The 13,736-nt window shown below is 43.5% G+C and overlaps 2 protein-coding genes across 6 annotated transcripts in view; one reads left to right on the forward strand and one right to left on the reverse strand.

Moving 5' to 3' along the window:
* The window catches only part of mctp1a (multiple C2 domains, transmembrane 1a), a 139,120-nt gene extending 134,702 nt beyond the window's left edge, over positions 1–4,418 (forward strand). For all 5 annotated transcript variants that reach the window (XM_034212706.1, XM_034212708.1, XM_034212707.1 and 2 more), the window contains one exon: positions 1,356–4,418. In XM_034212706.1, coding sequence (XP_034068597.1) covers positions 1,356–1,427 — 72 coding nt within the window. In that variant the 3' untranslated portion in view covers positions 1,428–4,418. The remainder of the gene's footprint in view (positions 1–1,355) is intronic.
* Positions 4,419–4,821: 403 nt separating this feature from the next.
* Positions 4,822–13,736, reverse strand: part of slf1 (SMC5-SMC6 complex localization factor 1) — a 37,079-nt gene continuing 28,164 nt past the window's right edge. The window contains 1 exon segment of the mRNA XM_034212712.1: positions 4,822–5,657. Within this exon segment, the coding sequence (XP_034068603.1) occupies positions 5,179–5,657 (479 nt within the window). The 3' untranslated portion in view covers positions 4,822–5,178.

Below are 13,736 nucleotides of genomic sequence, written 5' to 3' on the forward strand. Positions count from 1 at the left end.
TGTGTCTTCACTGGTGAGCACAGCCTCTTTGCATCTCAGATTTGTAAACACTGAATCAGGCAGAGGATACTGGGAGGCGTCATTGAAGCGACAGTGGGAACCAGTAGAAGATGGATGATAAAGGCGCGTTCCCAGCCAGTGCTGAGACACGCTGCTGTTCCCGTCCACAGCAGACAGACCCACCACGAGACAGAACAGAGAAACCATACTGACGTCAGTTTGTTGTCTGCCTGGAGAATCAGAGAGGGTGTCAGTCAGTCAGACAGGCAGAGTAGCCTACAGTACATCAGCCTAGGAAGGATCCCACAGACGACACTGGCTCTTTGGTGCTGTGACTGTTAAGTCTTGTTTTTTCTTTCTATTAGTATTCTGATTCAGTGGCTAGTGCTTGTCAGTGTCTTGAATTTGTCAAGGCTAGCGACTGTATTTGTGTGTGCATGCACACACATCTGAAAGTGAGAGACTGCCAGAGTGACAGTCTCTGGTTGTTGACGCTCAGCCCCTGTGATGCTGTTGCGTCAGAGTGTCCATCACTTAGCAGCAGCTCACCATCTCTGCAATGCATCACATGAAGTGGGAATCAGACCCCTTTGGAAGAAATGGGTCTGTGATGATACTGAACACATTTTAAAGGATTACAATTTGCCACTAAAATATCCTTGTTGTGATGCAAAAGTAGTTATTAAATTACATTAAACTATCAGATTTGTAATGTTTTGCTTTATTGATATCAGTCTCATATGTCTGTTAAAAATCAACTTACAGCCAGGTGGCGTCTCTTAATTAAATTGCACATGAACTGAGAGTTTACAATTGTGTTTCTGTTTAGCCATGCAGAATAAGGTATCAATAAACTATCAAGCTACATGTGATACACATGATTGCAAGGTGATACTTTAGTCACCACAACTAGCAGCCAACACAGACTTGTAATAGGGTTAGAGTTTGTTTTTACTATCTTCTGTCTTCCTCCCATCTCTCTGCACTTCCTCTCAGAACCATCCTGCCATACTGAGATGACTGTGTTGTCTCTCCAAGCTTTCCCATGAGGCCTTGCCCTGTTCTCTGTTTGTTTGTGTGATCCCTTAGGCCACTGTCCCACATCTGCGGAAGTACATTTGTATTTGTGTGCGTCTGTGTATTTGGAGCTTTGAACAGTGTACATGGGATTGTGTCTAAGTGTGTGTGTGTGTGTGTGTGTGTGTGTTGTAATCATTGTGTAATCCCTTCCCTGAGGCCACTGTTCCACACAGCTGGACTCAGAGAGCCTCTGGAGGGTTTCTGTGCTATTCAAGCATCCTTTGCTCTTTCCACCTGACCGGGTGGTGTGTGTGCGTTTCTGTGTGTTTTAACAGGTGCAGTACCGAGAGCTGAAACTGGATCCCAATCCCAGTCCAAATAAAAAGAAGAAAAATAACCCCGGGTAGATGACTAAAATGACTGTCCGCCCACCGACGCTTCTCTTCTCTTCTCCACTTTTCTTCTCATGGTCTATAACTGGACACTGAGGAGCAGAGGAAGCCTGGACCACATCGGCTCAGCTATCTTTCCTTTTTTCCCTTTTCTATGTTCTTCTCTTAAACCTTTTTTTCTGTCTCTAAATCCTCATGGCGTTCTGTACAGTATACTACAATACAGTACAGTTTCCTGAAGTGTAATATTTGTAGAAAAAAAGACAAGTAAAAAAAATCTTATCACTTTTATGATTTTGATTGATTTTAAATGTGAGTTGGAAAGATGGATGGATTGACCTTTTTCTCAGCCGTGGGATCCAATCCCTATTTCTTCTCTCCATCACTCTGACAGCTCAGAGGAATCTGTCCATCTGCTTGCCACAAGTGACAAGTGTCACACAACGAGTTTAAGCATTTATACATATCGTCGCAAAAATACATTTTTACTGCATCCATGTTTATACAAGCCTTATACTAACTTTCTGCAATATACTTTTACGTTTTGTTTTTAGCTCATATTGTATTTATTAAATGATTTTGGTAATATTTTTTAATTGTTTTTGTACTGAAGTATTTTTGGTTTTCCTCTCTCTTGGATGCTGTAATGATATTATGTTCACTGGCAGTAATTTGGATTGTTTCCACTTAACTCAGCCGGCCAAGTTGATTAGCAATTATTGTAGTAGCCTCCAGATATATCCCTTTACACAAACACAAACCTGGACCAACAGGCTGAAGGCTTGTGATGCTATCTGTCCGTGCTTTAAAACAATGGCCAAATTTGCTCTTTTAAAGATATTAATCCCACACAAAAACAGGAACCACAATGGTATTAGTTAAAGTACAGTGAGTCTGTTCTTCCTAAAATAGATTGTGATTACATAATCATCCTTAGATAATACCCAAAGGAAACACTGTTAAGTACTGTATTACACAGTTGGTGAGTTATCCCAAACCTTTATCACTGCCACCTATCCAGATAATATAGACTAGCCTTGTGTAACCCTTTAAAAACATCCAAATCCCCTGCCAGTCCATCAGCGGGCCCACTGACTGGGCCTTCTGATGTCGTGGTGTTAATATAGATGTCACCCAGTCACTACAGAGTGTCGCCAGGCCTTTAGGCAGCCACAGTCCTAATCTGGTTTGAAAGGCTGGTCTCCTTTCCTCTCATCTCCCTGTGTGTTTTCCTCAGCGGCCACACAAGAAAGCCCTCACACACACACATATGTGCATACAGACATCTTAAAAAAAACAACAACAACATGAATACACTGCTTCTTTAAGAGATTCCGCATACAGACTGTACCTACTTGCTCACAGATGAAAGCATAAGATCCCATTTGAGCAGGCACATTCTCTCCCTCTTAGGCACACACACTCACACAAACATGCTCTCTGTGATGCTGTGCCCCAGGCTGGCCGTCCTCTCCATCTGCCCCACCTCCTGTGCCCACAGCTCAACTTTGATCCGTCTTCCCAGAGACACAGCCTTGTGTATGTGAACTGTGCATGTAAGAGTGTTTGCGTACACACGTTTATGCAATCAAAGACACATTGCTTTTCTCTGCGCCGGTGTGTGTTTCAATTGTATCTCCCCTCCAGCTGTAGACTGATGCTTAGATTCAGTCGATGTGTGTCAGCATGTAGAACTGTGTGTGTGTTGCAGCGGAAGTGCCAGCTGTTATTTGGTGTGGAGTTTTCTGGTGTAGAGGGCCGTCAGCTAGATGAGCAGCAAGTCTCTGTGTGACAGGCCGAGGCTCTGAGGGGACTTAGGCTGAGGTATCCGGGATGTGTGTGTGTGTTTTATGCTATTCTAGATCCCTCTTCCCATCATGCTTCTCTCCGTTTGCTCTCTCTGCGGTTCCCTCATTCGTCAGAGAGCGGGGTTGCGACCCTGTCTGAAGGGACGGTCTCCTGGGCTTCTTGCTGAGCATCTGTTGAAAGATCACAGCTCAGGCTACATTTGAGGAGGTCTCCCCTCATCCTACTGATCCCTGCCTACATCTCCCCCCCACTTCTTCATCTTTTTGTTCCCTCTCCCCCTTCGTCTCTCTCTGTCTGTATTGCTCTAACCCCCCTCCACACCACAACTAGAGCTCTTCTCTGCCATTTTGTCATCCTCTCGCCCTGCCTGTCTGCTTGCCATCGGCTGTACCCCCCACTCCCCTTTTACCCATCCATCTCCATACTTAAATATCAACAGGCTTGGATCTGTCACTCCAGAGGGCCATTGATTTTGTTTTGTTGTTTTGAGGAATCCACTTGAAAGACAATAACAGACTGTCCCCTAAGAGCAGCGTCTCAGACTGATTATAGCCTCCTCAACAAACACACTCTGTCTCGTGAAGGATGGCTTTTTAGAAGGCCTGGAGGGACTGTTTGAATACCTGATATGTACTGTATGTGGCTACTACTGTACGTAGTTATTTTTTAGCAAATTGTAGTGACTAGAGTGTGGTATTGCATCCAAATACCGTTTCCTTTTATTATTGGATTTTAGCTCTGTTTGCAAGCAAACCAAAGTGTTTTTATTTTATATGATGTAGAGAAAATATATAACAGAATGTATCAGACTGACAGCTGTAAAGGGAAAAAAAGCACTTTCATTTGCACCAAGTTAAAATGAGACTATTTATTTTTTAAATATTGTACAAAGCTAACTATTTAATTTACGTTTGTATTTTATACAGTATGCCTGTTGATGCTCTGGTGTTGTAAAGTAGGTGTATGCCTGCCTCATTTTATACAATCTGTCTTTTTCCGCCTGCAACGTTGCCTGCCTGTTCATCTTCATGTGCCCAGTTCTGACCAAGAACAGAAATAAGGAGCTGAGACATAGGTTGGTCAGGAGTGGGAAAAGAAAATATGATGTATATTTCCTGTTTGAGAAATGAAATGCATCTGATGTATGTTGCTTATTTTGAAAAAGAACATGAGATTAAATATTTTGTATCATCTTCAGTGTCTGGATTATTGCAAAATGTGTTTTTCAGCTACACCGGTAGCAGCAAGGGAAATACACGTTCATTTATCTCAGTCTCAAATCCCCTCTCCTCACCTCTGTTGCTTCACCGCCCACTCGACCCACCCCAACAAGCAGGCCTAAGCCCCTTCTTCACTCATGTTCAGCTTCAGGAAGTGGCTCATTCCTCACTGCTGTCTGTGGCGGAGACACTGAGTGCACATCAGAGCCTCAGACTGGGACCACTTCTGCCAGAACTGGTTTCACTCTTTCATTACAGCCCCCACATGAAGCCACTCCATTTGTTAAAGCACCTTTAGCCCTACACTGCAGTAGCCATTTCCTCCCGATGTATTGCTGTCTAAAACCTGACCACCCTGCTGATTTAATGCTATCAAGATGTTTGAGCAATTACTTTATTTGTGATAAATATTAGTGCACATCAATCTGTGAAAAAAATACACATATCAAAAACTTGAGGTAGTAACACATTATACAAAAATGTAATAAATGTCCGTGACCTATTGCAGAAATTAAAATACTGCTAAATTAAGAAAAGCATCCAACCCATTTACCCAAAAACAGGAGAAGGCCAAATTATTGTGGAGGAAAAAAATCCACATTTTAAGGCCTCTTTATATTATTCATCCTGTTGAATAAAACAGATACAGACACAGATAACCTTCTGTTAGCATTTCAACCAACATGTTTCACATTCATGTTTCAAGCTTTTACAATATGTTGTGCATTGTTTCTGATTTACAGATCAGCGAGAAGCATTTCCCCCCGATACTTCAAATCCTCCAGTATCTCCATTAGGAATAGTGTATTCTCTTCTTTGCACTCTCTCACTGCCTGAGATATTTGCCCGAGGTAGCCCCCTCTGCCGAGCTCCAGCAGGGTCTCTGCGTCCTCCACCAGCCTCACCACCTGCTGGTCTGTCCAGCCCGAAGTCACCTTTTGGGGGGAGTGTGTCTCCAGGGCCCTGACCAGCGTGAGGCTCAAACTGTCGCCATGGTGAGGCAGACCCTGCTCTCGCCGGTAGGTGAAGATGAGGTTGGCCAGCAGAGAGGATGCAGCCTCCAGGAGGGGCACGTTCAAGACTTCAGTGGAGAAGTTTCTCAGGGCTGAGTCTCCGACATGCGCGCTGTGGAGAAGCTCCTCCCTCTGAGTAGTTTCAGAGGTCAGATCCAAAGCAGTGTGTCCGTTCCCATCAGTCTGCTGCAGGAGGACCGAGCCTGGGGGGGGGGGGGGGGGGGGCAGAGGTTTACAGGATCAGATCACACAGCCCTTAGTAAGTATAACTTCAGTCATTTATACACAAGTAACCTCCACAATGAAATGTAAAGCTCTTGAAAAGATCGCTGTGGATAAAAATGTTTTAAACTAAATGCTTGCCTGTAATACTTTTTTGTTACATCAACACTTCAAACAATGACGTGTCTTTAAGAGGGTCTGTCAATGTGTCTTATAGTAAGTACACTTCCCACAAGGACAAGAGTGCAGTCGAGTGTAGTCGTTGTAGTGTAGTTTTCATAGGGTTTGATTCAAAGTGCATGCAAAATGCAAACACAACTTGAACCCCCCCTTCCAGTATTCTCCCACCTTCACTAAAGCTCATCTTTAGGTTGCCTCTCAGACTGAAAGCAATGAAGATGTGCTCTTGTTTTAAGTGGCTTAACCTGAAATAAACTACTGCTAATTAACCTTTAATGTGTTTTATTGTTCTGGGGAGCTTTAGCTTGATTCTGAATATCTGAATTTAACATCGCAGTTGCCCTGAGACTAGGAGGTTAATGAGTCTAATGTAAACAGCTGGCTGAGGCATCAGGGATAACATCATGACACGCTGACATGCTGCCAAGCTACTGTAGGCTGCAGCATCTTTATCAAAGAAGGCGGAAGAGACACTGCTCAGGTCAACCACAGGACGCTGCAACAGATATAGTGTGCAGACACACACACAAATGCATTTGCTTTAAGTACATACACATTCATCCAGAGAGGAGTTCAAGTGAAAAGGGAACAGCTGTTCTCCCAATAGGACCTCAGTCCCAGCCAGGCCTTTTAGCTCATTGCAGGACTAACTTCATCTGACACCTTGTCTTAACTGTGTGACTGGCGGGTCACTTTGTGTTTGTGTAAAAAGGCACAGTGTTGGTGACCTGATGGAGGCTTTAATAATTTAAAAAAAGCAACGGTATGATCATCAGAAACACCACAGGGAGCTACTTGCGGGGACAGACCTGCAACAGACCTCCAATGTGACATCAGAAAGTTGCTCTGCTAGTTCTTTATAGGGAACTACAAATACTATGTTCACTTAGAATGAAGGCGAAAGGCCACAAATTATCATAAAATACAAATACCTTTTACATCCAAAACCTCTCAGCCTGACTCTACCCTTTCATTGCTATATTAGTACTACGTTCAACCTGAAAGTCACAGTTGAATGTAACACCTTCTCCCCTCCTACAAAGCCAGGGGAAGTTATACCAGTGACATTTAATGTCTATTCTCTATACTCTCCTGCTTTTGTCTGCTCAGATTGAGCCATTTCCCAGTATCAGACAGACCAGTGCACACTTAGCCTACATGGAGCAGGTCGAGTCAAGTGCCAGCCCTTTGTTTGCGTTCAGATGGACCCATTTCTATGGCAAACTGCTCTTGATGACACTTGACTGTTCAACCTCGGCAACGTTGCTGCCACATGCGAGTGAGCGGCTCTGTGGAGGCTCGACACACAGACGGCTGCTTGATGCCACTGCTGCCACTTGTTTGAGTTTGACAGCAATATGTTTTAAAGGGACAATCACGTCTGTGTGTGATCCATTGTGATACAAACTGCACCTACTAAGCCTCCGAAATGCCATTTTTACAACAAGACAGCCTTGTTTTAAGTGACATTGTTATAAAAAAAAAAGTTCAAAATGGAACAATATGAAATCTGAAATTGCCCCCCATCTCTCTGTCTGCCACTGGACTAACACTGTGTAGCAGTTATGAGATAATCGGTGAGAGCTCACGTAGCTGTTAGCGGGGAAGGTCAGCGCTCATCTACCTTTTAGTGCTTCAAGCCTGAGTGGCAAAAACTCAATCTGCATAAATTGTGGCATTAATCTACATACACTTTTACATAAGCGGGGAAATTTCAAATGCAGGGGTCAGGCATCGGGGGCAGCAGTCAAGAACGTAAGAGCACAGATTTGATCAAAGTGGCCACGAGAGAAAGACAGAGGGGAGGGAGATGGAGCGACGTGGTGTGTGAGAGAGTGAGCTGCTCACAGCAGGTCATAATCACCAGGTTTCTATAACACACTGTCCTCGCTATTACACTCATGCAGTAAGAGTTTCTGTAATGTGTGAAGCCAGCCATAGCGTGACACAAGCAGAAAAGATTCAGGGCCACGGAAATATGGAAAAAACACTACCATAGTACCCCATGCAGACACACAGCAACACGCAACATCATGTCTGCTGGAAAATGGATCCATCTTTGTCCCTTTCCAGATGAAAAAGATGGGGAAGGCTTTCAAAAGCAGAGGCGGCTTCTCTTCATAATATATCATGTGCTGTGATGTCCTTGGAAAGGTCCAGCTTTGGACTGAACACTGCAAGGGGTCTTTAAGCTTCAAACTCAAGCACTGTGCGCTGTCTTCAACCAAATGTGGAGGAAAAGGTAAAACATGTGGGCAATTTTTACTTTTCCATCTCCTTCATACTGCTCCACAGTGCTTTTACTCAGCTGGCACATGCAGGAACATTTAAACTGATATAGCATATAGACAACACGGAAATGCACAAGGCCACATTTTAAATGAAATACTGAAATATGTGCACGGGAACATACATGTCTAGTGTGTGCATGAACTACATTTACGTTAATCACTTTCGAAATGCATGAATTCTATGCATTGGTTATATAAGATGACAGTCCCCTCATGGGAAATAGCTTGTTGCAGCATCAAAGATATGGAAGATGAACAGAAATAGGGATAATTTAAGCATAAAGACAAATAAGCACTTACACCACCAGTTAGAATCCCAATTACAACTGTGAGATAAAACCTGTAATGTAATGTAAATGAGAAATGACTATAAAATGATCTGACAAATCTATCTAAAATGATATAACAGCAACGTATTTATGTCTCTTTAGTCCAATTCAACATACCACAGTGTTTCTATCACAGCTCTGTTTACTTACAAATCATCAAAACTCGAGATAGAAAATGCAAGATCGAGAAGAATGGTTTTCCAACGTTTCCCCGACGTCATCGTGTCAAACCCGGCTGACAGACAGGCTCCAACCAGAGACATGACACTGGTGTAGGAGGAGAGGGCCCCTGCAGCGCGGCCCTGGGCTCGGTGTGTAACATTGACTGTACGTCTGTGTGTTTGATTCTGGATCCGTCTGCCTGAAAGCTAACTGTGTGTGTCAGTGTGTGCTGTATGCCATTTGTCATTTGCATATCTACCTGCTTGAATTGTTGTCACTTATTTAAATTAGTATCAGCGTGCGTGTTTTTCCAAGATTTTACATTTATTTTCCTCCCTTTCTATACTTCTCACCTCTGGACAAGAGGATCACCGTTTATCCACCCTAGGATATAAATCACGCTCTAATGCTCCAACACACAGCTCAACGACACTTAATACAGACGTCAACGCTCATACCCAGTGCTAAATTACATATTTTCTAACAGTAGACATACAAATAGCATCATGCTGTGTTTATAATGTAATACACACACACTGTTATGAGGCTAGAGGCTTGGGAATGGTTTTGGTGCAGGGACAGCGACTGAAGTGAATCCAGGTATTGGCGCTGGGTGTCAGATATGCTGCAGTGAAGATAAATACAGCACCTGGGGGATTACATGAGAGCACAGGGTAATTACACCATCCTTTATGTGTGTGTGTGTAAATGCCCTGCTAAGACCTCAGCTCTGAAGCTACAGCAGAGGGAGGAAATTCACATGCATAGCAAAAGCCACTGCCTGATGCACCAGCCAGATGCAGTCTGAGTGCCCACACACACACACACACACACACACACACACACACACACACACACACACACACACACACACCACACAACACACACACACACACCACACACACACACACACACACACACACACACACACACACACACACACACACACACACACACACACCAACAACACACCACACACACACACCACCACACACACACACACACACACACACACACACACACCACAACACACACACACACACACCACATCACACACACACACACACACACACACACACACACACAGAGCGCAAAGCCCTTTGGCCTTTAGAGGGCAGGCGAAGACAAGAAATATAAAAGCGAGAGTGGAGGAGGGTAAACATTGGCGCAAAATGAGGGAGGGAGGGAGAGAGGGAAGGAAAGAAAGAAAGATGCAGTGCCCCCCCCGACCCAAGTCTCTCTCTGTCTCTGGTCTGATGCTGTGACTGAGGCAGACAAGCTGGGAAGCAGGCAGCTCCACAGCATGGTAAACATCCTCTCTTTCTCTTTCCCCCCCTCACTGCCTGGAAAAGGGAGGCAGGGTGAGTGTGTGAACTGCAGCCAGGGGCACGGAATCGCATATCCACAGGGAGCTGCTAGCTAGCGACTAGGAAACCATAGCAAAAACAACAAGGATAACCAAGTGTAGCACTAATGCAGCCAGCGGAGCGGCATCAGATGCAGGAAAAAAAGAAAGACCAGCCAGACATGTGAATAATACGCTCACATCCCTCTAAGCTTTAGCAACAGTGCCTGAACGCTCCGTGATATTTGTCTCCCCCTCTACAAGAGTTAAAAAAAAGCCTGTGGAGGTTACATCAGATGAAGCAGTCGGGTTAATATATTCTGTATAACAATGGGTATGTCATCAGCTATATTTCCTGTTTAAATTCAGATTCAATTCTCTTAGTCAGTGACAGGTGTTCTTCTCAGTCACAGGTGAGTGTCACATTAACAGGTTGTGTGTCTCTGAGCTCCTCACCCAAACACAGTGTGGTCAGGCACAGATCCCAGCCGGATCATAGCCTTTCTGAGGAGGTGGGGCAGATAAGGAAAGGATCAAAAATGTAAAAGCATGGGCACCAACTGCTAGCTTTGTGTAATCCCCTGCCACTCCAACACCTCCAAGGAGAAGGGGTTATCAGATATACGCTGATTTACTGAATGCTCATCAGCTGTGGTTGATAAGCATATCAAATAATCAAAGTGGAAATAAACTAAATGAACTCTTATCTGCTCTCTTGAATCAGAAAAGGCTAATGACTGCCACCAGCTTTCTAATATGTCATGCACTGAGTCATTATGTGCAAGCAAATAAACATTTTCCGATGATTTAATTGGCCTGCACAAAACCCAATTTAGTTGTTTGTACTATTTGGAAGTTAATTTGATAGAAGTAGACTGAAATACTCTTTAAACACAGGAGGTAGATTTTGGAGTTCAGCATCTGTAATGATCCCATGCTTAAAATAATTCCATAAACATTCAACCTCTTCGTTTTTTCCCATGGCATTTACAAGTCCAATTAGCACCATGAGATGTTGGTATTTTCCTGCACTTAAAATGCTCTTTCATGCCAAGACTCAAAGACGAGCGAGTTGTTTGCAGATGATAAAGGAAACCTGAAGTGATAATTTAGTAGAAAAAACTCAAGAGTTTACAGCAATGCTAGCAGCTCCATACTGAACTTAGTTAAATGCTAACATCAGTATGCTAACATGCTGATGTTTAGGCAGAACTCATTCACCATGTTCACAATGTCAGTTTAGCATATCAGCATGCTAACAGCTGCTAATTATTAAGGTGAATAATATAGATAAAAAGTCAGGGGATCACTAAAAACATCATCAAGATTCATCCCCTGGTGGTTTGTATATAAATGAAAATTAACATTCACATATCTTGTAATAAAATGTCCCTGTTATTTTGGATAATCCACTAAACACAGTCAACATTCTTTATAAGAACAACTATCCCTTAAGGGTCTGTGGCTAAATACCACAAGAAGTAATTCATGTTTTTTTTTTTAGTAAGTTGGATGAATCAAACTTTTTATTAAGTTCACTGGATGCAAAGAAGTGCTCCTTGTTCATTATCTTGTCTCTCTCTCTGCCCTTATCCAGCACATGTAGGTTGGAGCCACACTAGGACGATAACGCAAACGGACCGCAATCGTTATCAAAAAAGTCTTCCACACGCAACAGGCACCAGAAACGTGTCCGTTCACACGAGACCGCTCGAAAGCGCAGGAGACGCTGTAGTACACATGCCAGGCCTGTCAGTGGCGCTGTAGTCCTGCCACAAAAGCAGCGAAGAAGACTTCCCGCGCATGGTTGCCATGGTTGCCCTTCTGTTTATTCTCTGCTGTGGACGCTCTGGCTCTTTTTCTCCCTCCCCGAGGCAAGCATTTGCTCCTGCTGTAAATCTCTCCGGTAGTCCACCAGCAGATGAAAAACACCCACCTCTCCGCCTCTTCCAAGGGACGAGGGGACCGTGCAGCTGAGTTTCAGTTAGATTTTTTTTCGCCGGTCAACATGTCCGTTAAAGTTGAAATCTTCCGGACAAAATTAGAAAAGTGCCGGTCAAAGGTCTTCTTTGTTATTTATTGAGCTTTAAAACAAATGAATAACGACTCTATATAATAATATAAGAATACAAAACGGCACCTTTTAGAACAGAGACAAATCCCTGTATTATTTGAAGCCTTTACAGTTGACTTTGTGCTGGCAGTTTGAAAACTTGGGCACTTTAGACTCACTTGACTTAACATTCTTGTTGAACGACTAACTGCTCTCACTGTACACACCGTCCTTACTCCTGCTGCAAACTCTTAGAAAGTACAAGATTCTTCAAATGCTGCAGGCTATAGCTCCTTATAATAGGAGGGACTTAGGCAAACTACACTCAACTGCTGATGAATGTCTTCATGTAGATCAGGGCTATTCAAGTGGTGGCCCGCGGGCCAAATCCGTCCCCGGGGTGATATTTACTGGCCCTTTGAGTATAATGTTAAAAGTAATCTACTTTTTTTTGGGCCAGAGTGCCTTTATTCCAGAGAGGGTGTTAAATTGAGAGATAGAGGGAAAGACATTGCCTGAAAACTTCGGCGAGCTCGGGTTTCAAACCCACCTACTAGCTGTAGTGACAACTCACCTACTAGCTACTGTAGTGACAACTCCTGTCATTTATTGCATCTCTGCGTGAATTATTAGATCATTTCACCTAAATGAAATCAAATTAAATGATGTTGATGGTTAAATTAGCTTCACATGTAGGCCTACTGAGTTCTGAACTTGTCATTTAGATCTATAAAGGCCTTGGGGCTATGTTGTTTGATTTAATTAAACACAATATATGCACTCCACTATGCTGTTGTAGTATTTACTGTATCTGAAGCTCTTAATATGATTGGCTCATATTTCAAGCCATCTTTTTCCTGGCCCCTTGCTTTGGATCATTTTCATCAACCGGCCCCCATTCCAAACTAATTGAATAGCCCTGATGTAGATGTTTGCTCTATGACCCACTCAACCAAATCTCTAGTATTCTTGAATTCAAATCCAATGATTGTATTTTCTATTAAAATGTTCTTTCAATATACTTTTTATTTCCTTCTAGAGTCACTATTTTAAGGGAAAATGAAAAGAGTACTACCGTTAGAGCGTATGACGAGTTAAGTTCATGTTTGGAGGGCATAAACAGAACAGAGATCTTCATGGCCACAACATCCTCTTTGGCCTATGACCATAGGCGCATTCACACTGCGGTACTTTTCCCACAAAGGTTCATGTGAACTTAGTTCATGTGAACTCTTTTATCGCGTTCACACCAAAAAGAGCCGGTACTAAAATTAGTTCATGTGAACCTTTTTACCCCCTCGAAAGTCCCTGCTAGAAAGCAGGGACTTTCGAGCGGCTCTTTTGTGAGAAAAGAGCTATATTTCTGATTGGCTGGGCGGATTGCAAACCACGCCCTGTAAAACTCCCAAAAAGTGTTGTGAAGCCGCCATTTTTTTATCCTCGCATTAGCATTATTAGCATTAGCATTAGCCCAGCGCAGAAATGCAGAGAGACTAACTTATGGCAACACAAAATAAAACATGGGAGCGGTTGAGATGAGGAGGTGTCGGCGTTCTGGCGATTTACTCGGAAGGCTTCAGTAGAAGCTGCTGGGACTCCCAGCAGCTTCTACTGAAGCCAGTCCCCAACTCCGGGGACTTCCGGCCGGGGACTTTGGGCGGCAGTAAACGCCTTGAAGTGGTTTGCGGCCTGCCAGTAAA

This window comes from Gymnodraco acuticeps, unplaced genomic scaffold (genome assembly GCF_902827175.1).
Source record: "Gymnodraco acuticeps unplaced genomic scaffold, fGymAcu1.1, whole genome shotgun sequence".
Lineage (NCBI taxonomy): Eukaryota > Metazoa > Chordata > Actinopteri > Perciformes > Bathydraconidae > Gymnodraco > Gymnodraco acuticeps.